This window comes from Microcebus murinus, chromosome 16 (genome assembly GCF_040939455.1).
Source record: "Microcebus murinus isolate Inina chromosome 16, M.murinus_Inina_mat1.0, whole genome shotgun sequence".
Lineage (NCBI taxonomy): Eukaryota > Metazoa > Chordata > Mammalia > Primates > Cheirogaleidae > Microcebus > Microcebus murinus.
The window spans coordinates 6,161,318-6,176,157 of record NC_134119.1 but is presented as its reverse complement, the minus strand read 5'-3'; the positions used below and the strand labels follow the sequence as shown (position 1 = coordinate 6,176,157).

At 44.4% G+C, this 14,840-nt stretch overlaps 1 protein-coding gene across 1 annotated transcript in view; it reads left to right on the top strand.

The window, feature by feature from the left end:
- The first annotated feature begins 8,977 nt into the window (after positions 1–8,977).
- Positions 8,978–14,840, top strand: part of CASS4 (Cas scaffold protein family member 4) — a 36,470-nt gene continuing 30,607 nt past the window's right edge. Inside the window, exon 1 of the mRNA XM_076010850.1 lies at positions 8,978–9,324. Coding sequence (XP_075866965.1) covers positions 9,289–9,324 — 36 coding nt within the window. The 5' untranslated portion in view covers positions 8,978–9,288. The remainder of the gene's footprint in view (positions 9,325–14,840) is intronic.

Genomic DNA, 14,840 nt, shown 5'->3' with positions numbered 1-14,840 from the left:
CCTACCGAATAGGAACAAGGATAACCAATTCTACCCAAATAATTACCAACCCAAACTCCCCACTTCTTTTTTTGACTTTCCTTTTGCTTTAACCTATGAAACTGTAAAGCAGAGAGTTAACATTTCTGCATTATTCTGCTTGGCTCATATTCTTAAATAACCACATTGCACTCCTAAATTCCATTGGAGCTTTTTAATTATTCATAAGTTAAAATAATAATGCCTACTTTTTACAGTTTAGAATAGTCTCAGCAATGGATCTGTAGTTTCTGGACTTGCTTTTGTGTGTTTCCAAAATAGTTTCTTTTTTCTTTTAAAAGTCAATGTTTTGAGCTGGTATAAATGCCAGGAGTATTATATGGACTTGGTATCCACACCTCATTAATTGTACCACCCTGGCATTCAAATGATGCAGAATACCTGGTCAGGATAAGAACTTATACCTTCTGGTTTTTTTGTTTTTGTTTTTTTTTAAAGATGTGGTTTCTGAAATAAACTTTGTATGTGATGATAATTTAAAGTGAGGTTTTTGGTTTTTGGGGGTTTTTTTAGAGCTTGCTTTGAACATTTCCCATATTTGAACATCAGTTAAATAGCGATTATGACATTGGTACTTACCGCAGTGTTTCTTTAGTCTTTGTTTTAAGAAGTCAGTTTTTGTAGCTGAATCACCTTTAGCTCTGTATCTTTGTTCTATTTGCTGTGAATTTAAAGAACTTGAGTTTAATTCAGTTTCTTTGGATTACTCAGAGAAAGCTATTTTGTGCCTTAAACTTTGGTTTTCCTTAGAAAGGGCAATGTGGGGGAGTCCAGTCTCAACTCTGTTACTGACTCGGTAAGTAGTAAGGCATTTTTCATCTGGGCTACAGATTCCTTTTCTGTGATTAAAGGGCTTAATCAGGCCAGGCACAGTGACTCACACTTGTAATCCCAGCACTTTGATAGGCCAAGGCGGAAGGATCACTTGAGGCAAGGAGTTTGAGACCAGCCTGGGGAACATAGGGAGACGCCCATCTCTACAAAAATTTTAAAAATTAAAAAATTTTTAAAAATTAGCTGGGTATAGTGGTGCGCGCCTGTAGTCCTAGCTACTTGGGAGGCTGAAGCAACTTGCTTGCTTGAGCCCAGGAGATGGAGGTTACTGTGAGCTATGATGGTGCCACTGCACTCCCACTCCATCCTGGGTGACAGACAAGACCTGTTTCTTAAATAAAATTAAGGGCTTAATCAAAATAATCTCCAACATACACTTCAACCAGTGAAGCTTTTTTTTTTTTTATGCATCATGATATAAACATTCAGGAGAGGGAGAAGGGCATTTGCTTCTAGTGGGGAGACTTCTGTTTCAGAATATACGGCAAACCAGGTGCTCAGAGCCCTTTCTGTACAAACCTGGATAGCATTTTTCTTAAGTCTCTGAATAGATAGCTGGACTACTAAGAAAGGGAGTTCCTGAGTGGCAAAAACAAGAAAGCACAAATCCAGAGGATTAAGAATGCTGGAGCTGACAGCTGCACCAAGGAAATTTGTCATTTCCTCGTAGCCTACTGATTTCTGAGAAGTCAAAGCTCTGAGAGTCTTCATGGGGTGGGAACTTTGGGGATTCCAAAAGATATCCCCCTCTGTAAAAGGATAAACTTGACAGAAGCCTGCCTCAGGGAAAGAGAGGGGGAAACCTGCATACTTGGCACTGGCTCGGGGGCTTGTAGGTGTTGGCATAGGTTAGGGCCTTCTCTGAGAATGCAATCCACAAGTCATTCCTCAAAGCAGGTTTGAGGCAATTTACATTACCTATCCTACCTGGAGAAAATCAAGTGGAGAACAGAACGCAGTCTCCAACTGATAGTGGCCAGGAGTGCCAGCGCAGATTCTCCGTGGGAGAACACATCTTAACCCCAGTCTTCAAATACGACCAGGAAAAGCTCACAGAGTTGTGAATTCACAATCAAATACGTGAGGAAGCAAGGCACCATGATGAGACTCGGCGAATACAGAAACCACAGAATCAGACATGCACGGGTAGTGGAATTATCAGTTGCAGAATGTGTAAGTACATAGGATACATTTAAAGAACTAAAACAGGGTAACTAAAATGGGAACAAGGATTAAGAGACTTTCACAAGTGACTGAATAGATACAAATAAAAGAATAAAACCTGTGAAAACTCTTCTACTTCAGCATTTCTATAGCTTTCACCCTTAGTGCTTTGGCCTATTCCTGGAGCTTTTACTCTGTCTTCCTGCTTCCTCAGTGGATGTTTCACTCCATTGTGAAGCCTCTTCCCTGGCATTATTTTCTGCCTGTGGTTTTCTTGTTCTGCCAACATTCAGTCTTTTCCTCCGGCTTTCTGTCCCCTCTGCACCCACATCAGTTCCTTTGCGTCCTGTTTTTCAATTCTTGCTCTGATTTCTTTTCCCTCTCAACTTGGGGATCAAAATTCAGGTGGTAAAACTGAGTTACCACTAAAAATTATAGTGGCTGCAGAACCTCAGTCGTCCCTGCATTATCTGTACACTAGGGTATTTAGTGAACTTGTTGGCAATTTATGAAATTCTACTTTGACCCAAAGAGCTATTCTTTTTTTTTTTTTGAGACAGAATCTCACTCTGTTGCCCGGGCTAGGGTACCATGACATCAGCCTAGCTCACAGCAACCTCAAACTCCTGGGCTCAAGCAATCTTCCTGCCTCAGCCTCCCGAGTAGCTGGGACTACAGGCATGTGCCACCATGCCCGGCTCATTTTTTCTATACATTTTTAGTTGGCCAATTAATTTCTTTCTATTTTTAGTAGAGACCAGGTCTCGCTCTTGCTCAGGCTGGTTTTGAACTCCTGACCTTGGGCGATCCTCCCACCTCGGCCTCCCAGAGTGCTAGGATTACAGGCATGAGCCACCACGCCCGGCCCAAAGAGCTATTCTTTGAGATTAAAATCTGCCAGATAATCTCAGGTGATTTTAAAGTAGTGCAATCTGAAATTTCCTTTCATGCCTTTAATGTTTTGGACATTCTAAGCCTGGTGTTGAGCTGTCCTTCATAATTGAGGTATTAGGTGCCCAGTGTTTGGATGCTACCAGTCAGGGAGCTTGATAAGCAAAAGTCCACATGGAAACAGTATGAAAGCAAACAAAAAGCAAATGGAATTTGCCTTCCTACATTTATTGGGTGCTATAGAAATTAATTGATCACACTCAGTAGTTTCAGAAAAGAAAATTTAGGCCAAATTACTGTTTTCAGCATATCTGCCAAGAGCATTAAGATTACCTGACTGAAAGAAGACAGAACAATGGCCAGCAAACATATAAAAAAATGCTCAACATCTCTAATCATTAGAGAAATGCAAATCAAAACCACAATGAGATATCACCTAACCCCAGTGAGATTGGCCTCCATCAAAAAGTCCCAAAACAACAAATGCTGGCAAGGATGTGGAGAGACAAGAACACTCTTACACTGCTGGTGGGACTGCAAATTAGTGCAACCTCTGTGGAAAAGAATTTGGAGATACCTCAAAGAGTTAAAAATAGAAATACCATTCGACCCAGCAATATACACTATTAGGTATCTACCCAAAAGAGCAAAAGACATTCTATAATAAAGAACATCTGCACCCGAATGTTTATGGCAGCACAATTTCCTGTTGCAAGGATGTGGAAACAACCCAAGTGCCCGTCAATTCATGAGTGGATTATTAAAATTTGGTATATGTATACAATGGAATATTATTCAATAAGAAAAAACAACAGTGATCTAGCACCTCTTATATTTTCCTGGATAGAACTTGAGCTCATTATCCGAAATGAGGTATCACAAGATCAGAAGAATGGATTCCACATGTATTCCCCATCAAATTGGCACTGACTGATCAACGCTATGGTGCTTACATGGCAGTAATGTTCTCCAGGGATTAGGGGTTTGGGGGGGTAAACTCACAACTAATGGACACGGTAAACACTGTAGAGGGGAAGGGCACGCCTCTAATCCCCGCTTCGGTGAGGCAAAGAAATAAAATGTAACCAAAATGTTTGTACCCTCATAATATCCTGAAATAAAAATTAAAAGAAAATTAAAAAAAAAAAAAAAGATTACCCGACTGGAGTCTCCCAAACTTGGTTCTTTTGAACTCTAACCATTTCAACCTTCAGACAACTGGATATTACAAAAGCACGCAATTTCCTAGAATAAAATGCTCTTGCAATGTTTGTGCATATGAGAGACTCATTTGCCTCAAGATATGAATGGGTTGCAGCAAAATGTCTCACTTTTCATTCATAAAATTCGTAGAGGACTCAAATACGAGACTGAGAAATCAAGCCCCTTACTCACAAAACACTATATACTGTGTATCACTAAAGGAGCTAATCTACCTAATTTCAGGGCCAAAGCCTATTACTTTTGTGTCTCATTTTTGTTGTCTTATCTAGGTCGTTATCCCTGGGGAAAAAAAGTCATGCAAATCATAGCATTCTAATCTGCATCATGAGCTTCAGCGCCAGCCCTTTAGTATGGGAAGAATCAGTGCAGGAGTTTGCCAAGGTGATGGGAACCATCCAAACATGAGTTGGTGTGAAGTCTTTCTTTTCCACGAGACTTGGGTTCAGATACTGCCTCTATTACTCTATTACTTCTGTAACCTTGAGCAAGCTTGTCCGTCTTTCTTTTCTTTTTACTTTTTATTATAGATAATTTCAAATGTGTACAAAGGTCGACAATATTGGTTGCCAGGGCTGGGGAAAGGGGAATGAGGAGTGTCTGCTTATGGGGGTGAGGTTTCACTTTGGGGCGATGAAAAGATTTGGAAGTTAGATAGTGGCGTGCAACTCTGAAAATACTCAAAACCACAGAATTGTAACACTTTTTTAAAGGGTAAATGTTATGGTACCTGAATTATATCTTTATAAAGCTGTTAAAAAAAAAAAACTCTTTTTAAAATTTCTGCATGCAATGAATGCCAATGTCTCACACAGATTCCCCAGCTTTCAACTCATGGCCAATCTTGTTTTACCTACACCTCCATCCACTGTCCCTTTCTTGAATTATTTTGAAGCAAATCTCATATATTTTATCTATAAACATTTCAGTTATATCTCTGAAAGCTAGGGGCTTTTAAAAACAATCGACACCATTACACCTACAAACATCAACGTCAATTAATATCGTCACATGTCTAGTCAGTGTTCAAACTTCCTTGTAAACAATTTGTCCTGAATTAGGGTCCAAATAGGCTTATACATTGTGATTTCATGTGTTTTGTAAGTCTCTTCACCTTTGTTTTTTTGTTGTTGTTGTTTGTGTGGTTTTTTGTTTTGTTTGTTTGTTTGTTTGTTTTTTTGAGACAGAGTTTCGCTTTGTTGCCTAGGCTAGAGTGAGTGCCATGGCGTCAGCCTAGCTCACAGCAACCTCAAACTCCTGGGCTCAAGCAATCCTTCTGCCTCAGCCTCCCGAGTAGCTGGGACTACAGGCATGCACCACCATGCCCGGCTAATTTTTTCTATATATATTAGTTGGCCAATTAATTTCTTTCTATTTATAGTAGAGACAGGGTCTCGCTCTTGCTCAGGCTGGTTTCGAACTCCTGACCTCGAGCAATCCGCCCGCCTCAGCCTCCCAGAGAGCTAGGATTACAGGCGTGAGCCACCACGCCCGGCCTGTTTTGTTTGTTTTTGACAGGCTCTCGCTCTGTTGCTAGAATACAGTAGCATCATCATAGCTCACTGCAACCTCAAACTCTCGGGCTCAAGCGATCCTCTTGCCTCAGCCTCCCAAGCAGCTGGGACTACAGCCACGCACCACCATGCCTGCTAATTTTTCTATATTTTGTAGAGATTAGATCTCGCTATGTTGCTCTTAGTGGTCTCCAGCTTCCTGTCCTCAAGTGATCCTCCTGCCTCAGCCTCCCAAAGTGCTATGATTACAGGCATGAGCCACCGCACCCTGCCCCTTTTCATTTTCAGATTCTACCTCTTTCTTCCCCTTTGAAGTTTATTTGTTGAAGAAACCAGGTTGATTTTTTAACCAAATTAATATCCACTTATCTGCCTGTCTGTCTCTCTCTCTCTCTCTCCTATCTCCTTCTTTTCTTTCTCCCTCTGTCCTCCCTCACCCTCTTCTCAGTTCCTCATCAGTAAAATGGAACTCATAGTAGTAGCTACCTTTTAAGGCTGCCGTTTGGGGTAAAGAGTTAATATCAGCAACGTGGTTAGAACAGTGCCCGGTACCCGGGAAGCACTTGGTGAATGGGAGCCGGTTTCAGGGTTCGGGAACCCTGCCCTTGAGGGGTGAATGGTGAGCATGGAGATTGTTCTTCAGGCCCAACTACATCCTAGTCCTCCAGCGCACCTCTGGCTTCTCTCCTCCTCCCTGCCAGCCTGTCCGCGTGGGGCGTCACCCTGGCAGACACTCTCCACGAGGTGGCAGAGCCACCCACTGAGGGAGACCGGCCCTGCCCACGATGACCTCCTCCTCCTCACCTCCACGGAAGGCAGAAGAACCTTTCTCCCCACATCCCAAAGACGCTGGCCCTGCTGGGATCGCTCGCTTGCCCTTGATGCCTAGCCCGTCGCTGTGCCAGAGCCGCGTGTGCGCGGTCCAGCCCCCGCCTCCTCTCCGCCTGCTTTAACAGCTTCTCCAGACGCTGGAAGGACTTTTTCCAGGAGAAGGGGGAAGGAATGCTGATGGGGCAAGAACAGAAGATTTCTGAAACTAGCAAACATTGTTATAATGTAGTAAGTATCAACTATTGGTATTTTGCACAACTATTGGTATTTTGGTAACCAACCTAGAACCAAAATTCATTCATTTATGCAAAAAATTTTCGGACTACTATGTGCCCAGCACTGCTCTGTATGCTGAGGAAATAGAGACCCACACAGACAAAGTCCCTGCTCAGAGAGCCTTACATTAAGAGTTATTTATTATACAGTAGTTTCTGGGTCCATTATAAAAAAAAAAAAAGGTCTTGTTCCATGGGGCTTTCCTATGGTATTGAAAAACAGGAAGAGCCCTTCTGCCAGCCCTGTTATTCTAACGAATCTGTTATTCCCTCCTAACCTTGCCCTGCCAGTCTGATCTAGGCTCTTGTTTTCTGCTGTCTTCCTTTTATTTCCCAAATAAGTGATAAGTTTTTGTTTTGCACTTTTTTTATTTTAAATTCCATGATTTCTAGGTATGTCAGCTAGATTTCTAGATTTTGTTTTGACCCCTCAAGCGTAAAAGATATTGATGCTTGTTTTAGAAAATAATAAATTGCAGGAAAGGAATATTTAAACTCTGCCCTATTTAAAATTTTTTTCTTATGGGTATATAAAACTGGAAAGATGGAATTTAGCTCTAATAGATTCTCACCCTAGCAACATGAGCCTCAAGTTTGGGCTTGATGATGTAGTTGCATCTTCTTTATATGAGATACCACATCCTCTATGCCCACTAACACAAAGGAAGTATTAATAGTAGAGTTAGGAGGTTAGGAGACAGCAGAGTGAAGAGGCACACCTAGGAAAAACTTAACAACATGGAAATCATCTGCTATTTTGTAGTGGCCTTACAAATAACACTAGCTACACGCATTACAATATGCCGTTTGAAGCATTTGTCACGTCTGGAAAGACTATAGGATAACCAGCCTGAGCAAGAGTAAGACCCCCATCTCTAGCAAAAACAGAAAAAGTGGCCTGGCGTGGTGGTGCACACCTGTAGTCCCAGGTACTTGGGAGGCTGAGGCAGATCGCTTGAGGCCAGGAGTTTGAGGTTGCTGTGAGCTATGATGACACCACTGCACTACAACCTGGGTGACAGAGCTAGACCCTATCTCAAAAAAAAAAAAAAAAGAGTATAGGACATCACTCATAACCTCAGCCTCGGTGACTCCTTGCTCTTCCCTATGGATCTGCTTAATGGAACTTGCTAATTCCCATCGCTTTTTTTACTTCCGTGTTCTTGATGTCACATCCAGGAACAAGCTCTGCCTGTGTGCTGCCCTGTCCCTGCCTCTTCCATATCTTGCCTTCATGAAGCCTTCCCAAGTACTTCCCCTTTTCCCATCTCTCCTCCTCTCCAGGGATGTCCACTCTGAACTTGTTGCCAAGTCAGTTTGTATTCATTCTGTGGAGTCATTGTTCCCTCCCTGTCATCTGCTGCCCCCTGCAGCACATCAGCCACTTGGCCCTCAAAATTAATTTCCAGCAATGACATCATTTTAAAATAGTGATAATCTCAGCCAGAAATCAGCCAGCTATTTCAATCTGTAAATATGTACTGGTGCTCAGACTTACAGGGACTACATATGGGACAAAAGAAGATAAGACACTAAGTGTTGTAATGGCAAGAAGAGCGACATGATAGGAGACAGGGCTGGTTGGGGACAGAACTTGAGCCAGGGTTGGAGGAATGGGTACTATTTCATCTAAATGAAATTAAAATGCAAACTTTACAGAGTCTGCTACACTGTAATTTCTCCCTAGATGTTGGGTCTGAATTTAGGAAAGGTAAAAAGAGCTGGCAAGTGACGGTGAACCACATGAGCCAGTGGTGGTTTCAGATACACTACGAACGATCGGTTTGTCAGATTTCAGACAGGTAATAGTAATATGAGTGTGGTGCTCAGTGTGGCCCTGGGTGCAGAGCCAGCACTAAGTAGACATTAATCATAGGTATTGTGAACAAAGACCAGGAGGTGTGTGGGGTTCGGAGCAGGGAAAGTGTGTAAATGAGAGGGATGGATGGAGTGGGGACCGTGTCCTTTAAGGCATTTAGCTTGACTTATTTTATCCTGGCTGTCATAAGGCCAGTTTTAGGGAGCAGGAAGGAAGAAATGCTGACCGCTATCAGAAATTCGGCCAAGTGGCCTCTCATCGGGGAAATGAGCTTGGTCTGGTCGGTGGGAGTCGCTCCACAGTGCTCTGCTGTGTGTTCCTTCACCGGACTCTTCAAAGTAGGAACTTCACCCTAAAGCAGAAGGGTGTTTTTTTTTCTTCTTCTTTTGTGGTTTCACACAGCAAATGAGTGACAATCTCTATTTCCAGACAAAGTGAGACGTCAGGCACTGAGGCGTGAGCCTGGCCTATATTTCTGGTTCCCTCCTCCTTCGCCCCTTTCATTTCACTCTTACCGTGCTTTCCAGAAAGTTTGCCTGCTGGGGGAATCTTTTTGACAATTTCCCATGTGTCATCACATAGCTCCATAGAATTCAGTTTCTGAGAACCAGCCAGGAGCATGCAGGGACATTGCATAACCCTCCTCTGAGGCCGGAGGTACCGTCCGTGGAGCTCGGAGGAGCCGTTGCACATCCCCGGCATGAAAGGCACGGGAGTCATGGATGGCGCGCCCAAGGTGAGCGACGGGCTGTGCGGAGGGGCCGGAACGAGGGGAGCAGCCCGCGGTCTTTCAGGACGGCAGTGGCTTTAGTTCTGAGTGTCTAACGGGATGACACACAGGCGTCTGTCTGAGTGCCTAAGGCACGGGATAAATGCTAGTGACGTGAGGTTGGGGTGGGCATGTTTAAGGTAGTTTGTGCAATAGAAATGTACTGTAGAGCTTCTCACCAATTTGAGTCTGAGATGCGTGCAAATGACTTTGTGGTAGAAATTGGCAAACGTGGCTGACAGCACAACCCGTCACTTTGTGTCCATTCGCCATCCAGTGAACTTAAGCAAGATGTGAGTGTCTGCCCCAGCCCACCATGACCTCTTCTTTCCCTGGACCCTGAAGTCACTCGTGTTGTTCACAGCTGTCCTGAGTGATGTCTGTGCTGGCTTCCCAATGGCAGAGTCCAGCCCTTGGCTTCAGCCTCCCATGCGGGGTCCACAGTGGGCACTCTGGGTGCTACTGTCACGTTAACCTGGGCAGCGTGTGGGGGAAGCTGGAACTTTCTTACAGACATCAAGTCTGTGTCATGAATCAAAAAAGATTCACTATCTAGAATGTTTAAACGGCCCCCATATAAAAAAATTTACTCAGACACAGAGAAAGTGAAGCTCAAGGTTGATGTTTTTAAATCTTGCTACACCTTTTAAAAAAATTTTAAGTAGAACAGGAAAAATAAAATGAAACAAGTACTGAATGGGGAGCCTGCTAATAGGAATTAAATGTTATTTATTATTACAGTGATAATAATAAATGTCACTAGTGGAGTTTATGCCTGAGTGACCCATGGTATCCTCTCTTTCATAGATTATGTGTAAATATCTTAGCTTCCCTAAAATTTTGTCCCCAACTATCTACTTTGAAAATTTTCAAACCATTGGAAAAATTGAAAAAAGTAAAATTCAGTATTCCCTGCATATCCTTCACCTAGATTCACTGATTTGTGGTAATTTTGTCATGTGTGTGTTCATCTGTTTGTATATATTTAGACATAGGAACACACTTTACTTTTACTGTAGTTAAACCATTTGAAAATAAAGGGCAGATATAATGACATTTCACCCCTAAATACCTCACTCATCATGTGTCTCCTAAGGACACAGACCCTCTCCTATAGAACTACATCTCTTTATCAAACTCAGGAACAGTTGGCATTGATTTAATAATGCCATTCTAATATTCAGTCCACATTGACATTTTCCAAAAATATTCTTTTTAGCTTTTTTGGATGTTGTTACTTATTTTGTGTGTTTGTTTTTCCAATCCAGAATTCATTCCAGGATTACACATTGCGTTGTTTGTCAGGTCTCAGTTGTCGTTAATCTAGAATAATCCATTACTTTTTTTTTTCTTTCCTAACATTTTTTTTTCTGAATGGCCTAGATTTTTTATGATTTAGACTTTACAATCTGTGAGTAACATGCATCTAGATCTTCACTCTGCTGTCTCCTAACCCTGAGACTTCCTCTGTGTTGATGGACAGGGGTGATATGGTCTCTCAGATGAGGAAGATGCAACTAGATTCAGCCTCAATTAAAGAGCATTCCACTGTTTTGTAGTTCCAAAAAATAAAAAAATAAAAAAAAAATTAAAGAGCAAATATTCTTTGCTCCTCTTCCATCTCAACACTGAGTGGAATGGTTCTAGACTCTCTCAAGGAAGGTCCAGGTAAAGACATAGAATTTTAAAAACTTCCACCTTCTCAAGGTTGGGTTTTTTTAATTAATTAATTTATTTATTTGTTTTTTGAGACACAGTCTCACTTTGTTGCCCAGGCTAGAGTGAGTGCCATGGCGTCAGCCTAGCTCACAGCAACCTCAAACTCCTGAGCTCAAGCAATCCTCCTGCCTCAGCCTCCCAAGTAGCTGGGACTACAGGCATGCTCCACCATGCCCAGCTAATTTTTTCTATATATATTTTTAGTTGGCCAAATAATTTCTTTCTATTTTTAGTAGAGACGGGGTCTCGCTCTTGCTCAGGCTGGTTTAGAACTCCTGACCTTGAGCAATCTGCCCGCCTCAGCCTCCCAGAGTGCTAGGATTACAGGCGTGAGCCACTGCACCCAGCCTCGAGGTTGGTTTAGATGCGACAGACTATGGTGGCGTCAAATGTGTCCACTGCTTGCTGGGACGTGGCTTGCTTCAGTGCTTCTGGGCAAGAAAGGTTGGTGAGGGTTCTTTGATGAGTGGGGAGCAGTTTCAGGCTCTCCTTGTACCGTTAGCATCTCGGAGGTGGAAAGCAAGACGTTTTTAACTCAGTCTTTATCGAAGAAGAGCAGGCAGGCCCATGTGGAGAAACTTACCTCGCCCACACGGGGCTGGATCCCGCTCTCACCAGGTCCCCTGCCTCAGTTCCTTCCCCTTCTCCCTGCTGTTCCCTGCCTTGGAATGCTCGTCTTTCCCTGTGGCTGGATCACGTGGGTCCTCCCCCAAGTAAGCATCACCCCACCCAGAGGCCTCAATGGACCACCCTATCCAAATTCCTTCCCCCAAACCTAGCCACATCACTCTCATCATCTGTCTTGTCTTCACTTATCGAGATCTGAAGTTATCCTGCCTTATTTGTTCATCTGTTCATCTGTCTTCCCCTCTGGGAAGTTAATGCCATGAGGGACAGACCTGGGCTTTCTTATTTAGTGCTGCCTCTCCTGTGTCTACAGCAGAGCCTGCACATAGCAGGTGCTCAATAAATGCTCTGTAGTCGTGTGTGAATGAATGGGAGGTTACAGGGAGTGCAGGGGGAGCCCTTGTGGCATAGCCCCACTGTGAGGACAGGAACAGTACTTCCTAGTCACCAAGTATCTGGGAACAGAAGTCAGCGTTGACTCTCAGCTCTGGCCCCGGCCTAACCCGCCACTCAGCCTAGACTCTCGAGAACTGGCTGCCTCTTTCTCCCAGGGTCAGAGGTTGCCTTAGGCTTGAGCTGTTGAAATTGAAATCCAGGTCACAAGAACCTGTGGCCTCCATGTGACCTTGGAGCAACTTCCTTCATCCATCCCACAAAACAAAATAGCCCAGACGCAATACCTAACTTGAAAACACAACGCCCAGGCCATTGCTCAACCACTCACCAGACACATGGTTATCGGGCTGCGGGGGCTCGGGGTGGTCGAGACAGAGCAGATGGATATTCCGGTGGAGTCGACAGGACAACGGACAATAAACGCACGCGTGATTTCGGGTGGTGAGAATGACGATAACCGCCATGAGGAACATAAAACAGGGAGCTCTAACAGAGGCGTGGGTGGAAAGGGCTGCTCTGGAGACCCACGTGATGGGAAAAGCACCCCAGGCAGAGGGAACAGCAGTTGCAAAGGCCCTGCGGTGGGAATGAACTCAGCACAGCAGAGCATCCGTGAACAGCCCAACAGGGTTGGCGCGGAGTCAACACGGGAGAGTGGTCAGAAGTGAGGGCTGAGGTGTGAGCAGGCTCGCCTGGGGCCGTGTAAGAGCTTTGAGATCACTCTAATTGCAGAGGAAGCCACTGGCCCACTAAAAGCAGGACATGGCGAGGTCTGATGTATGTTTTCGAGATTGCTCAGGCTGCTATGCAACGAATGGACAGTAGGGCGGAGAGAGCAGGCGCAGGGAGGTGAGGTCAGAGACCTAGGCGTAGGCGGTTTCTCTTTCCACTGTGGACGGTGCCCTACTGTTCTCAGTGGATGCGGAGAGGAACCCTGTGCTCTGTCTTCTGCTGCTAGAGACTCCTGGGGCTGTGTGAGCAGAAAGCAAAGTAAATCAAGGAGCAAACAGCTCTCATTGAACTATGCTATGCTTGATCCAGGGAGACAATGTACCTTCCATTCCTTTGACAGACAGTGTGCTAGGCACTGTTCTAAACGCCACCAAGGACAAGCGCCTGGCCCCCTTTCTCATATTTAATAAATTGTTATTATGGGCCGGGCGCGGCGGCTCACGCCTGTAATCCTAGCTCTTGGGAGGCCGAGGCAGGCGGATTGCTCAAGGTCAGGAGTTCAAAACCAGCCTGAGCAAGAGCGAGACCCCGTCTCTACTATAAATAGAAAGAAATTAATTGGCCAACTGATATATATATAAAAAAAAAAAAATTAGCCGGGCATGGTGGCTCATGCCTGTAGTCCCAGCTACTCGGGAGGCTGAGGCAGAAGGATCGCTCGAGCCCAGGAGTTTGAGGTTGCTGTGAGCTAGGCTGACGCCACGGCACTCACTCTAGCCTGGACAACAAAGCGAGACTCTTGTCTCAAAAAAAAAAAAATGTTATTATGATTAATAAAAAAATCTATTATATCAATACTGCCATGGGAACAAAATATAATTTAAAAATCATTATTTGTTCCTCTGTTGAATAACCTATATTCTATGAGCATTTTATTTCCTATAGAGTGTACTTAGAGGGGAAAAAAAAAAAACTAAAGAGAATGCCACCACTTTGCCAAGACTTAAAAAGTCTGCTACAGGCTGGGCGCGGTGGCTCACGCCTGTAATCCTAGCTCTTGGGAGGCCGAGGTGGGCGGATTGCTCAAGGTCAGGAGTTCAAAACCAGCCTGAGCGAGACCCCATCTCTACTATAAATAGAAAGAAATTAATTGGCCAACTGATATATATATAAAAAATTAGCCGGGCATGGTGGCGCATGCATGTAGTCCCAGCTACTCGGGAGGCTGAGGCAGGAGGATCGCTGGAGCCCAGGAGTTTGAGGTTGCTGTGAGCTAGGCTGACGCCATGGCACTCACTCTAGCCTGGGCAACAAAGCGAGACTCTGTCTCAAAAAAAAAAAAAAAAAAAAAAAGTCTGCTACAGGACTATTGGAAGGACCGTGCCCACGTGACAGTGGAATGGGGAAGCACCCTTCGAAACACAACACGGTCACTCTGGAGCTGCTGGACTGCGATGACTAAGGGAGGAAATGACAAGGGCCTGGAGGGGAAATTAGTTAAAAGGGGGAAGGTGGGAGGCTGGTTAGAAAGATGCTGCTGAGGGAGAGATTAGAAGAGTCCAACATGAGTTGCAGAAAAGGGAAATAATTTTTTTCGGAACCATTTCCAAATGTATTGCTCACGGCCCGTTAGTTCAGAAGAAGAGGAGTCTTGTGCACACACCCACCGGCCCCAGGGACCGCATCTCCCAGCCCGAGGCACGGGAGGTTCCGGTCTCTTCGAAGCCCTAGGAAACAAGTGCAGACCGCAGCAGTGTCACCCACAGGCACTTCTGGGCCCCTCGCCTGGCCACTCCGGAGAGAATTTCTGCGTGCACTTATACATTAGTGAATGTACTATTCTTTTTCTTTAAGCTGTTGCTTCACCTTAGAGTCCAGAACAGCTTTTGTTCGTTGTGCGTCTGTCACAGACCGGCCCAGGCAGTCTGTCCTTGGGGGGCTGTGGAGTGGCAGGGAAGGGGGGTCACAAAGCAGTAGGATTCTTCTCCCTTGGAGGTGTTTGCCATCCGGTTAACAATAAGTAAAAAGTGCTTTGTGGATTGGTCACTTCGGGTTCAGAATTTAAACTC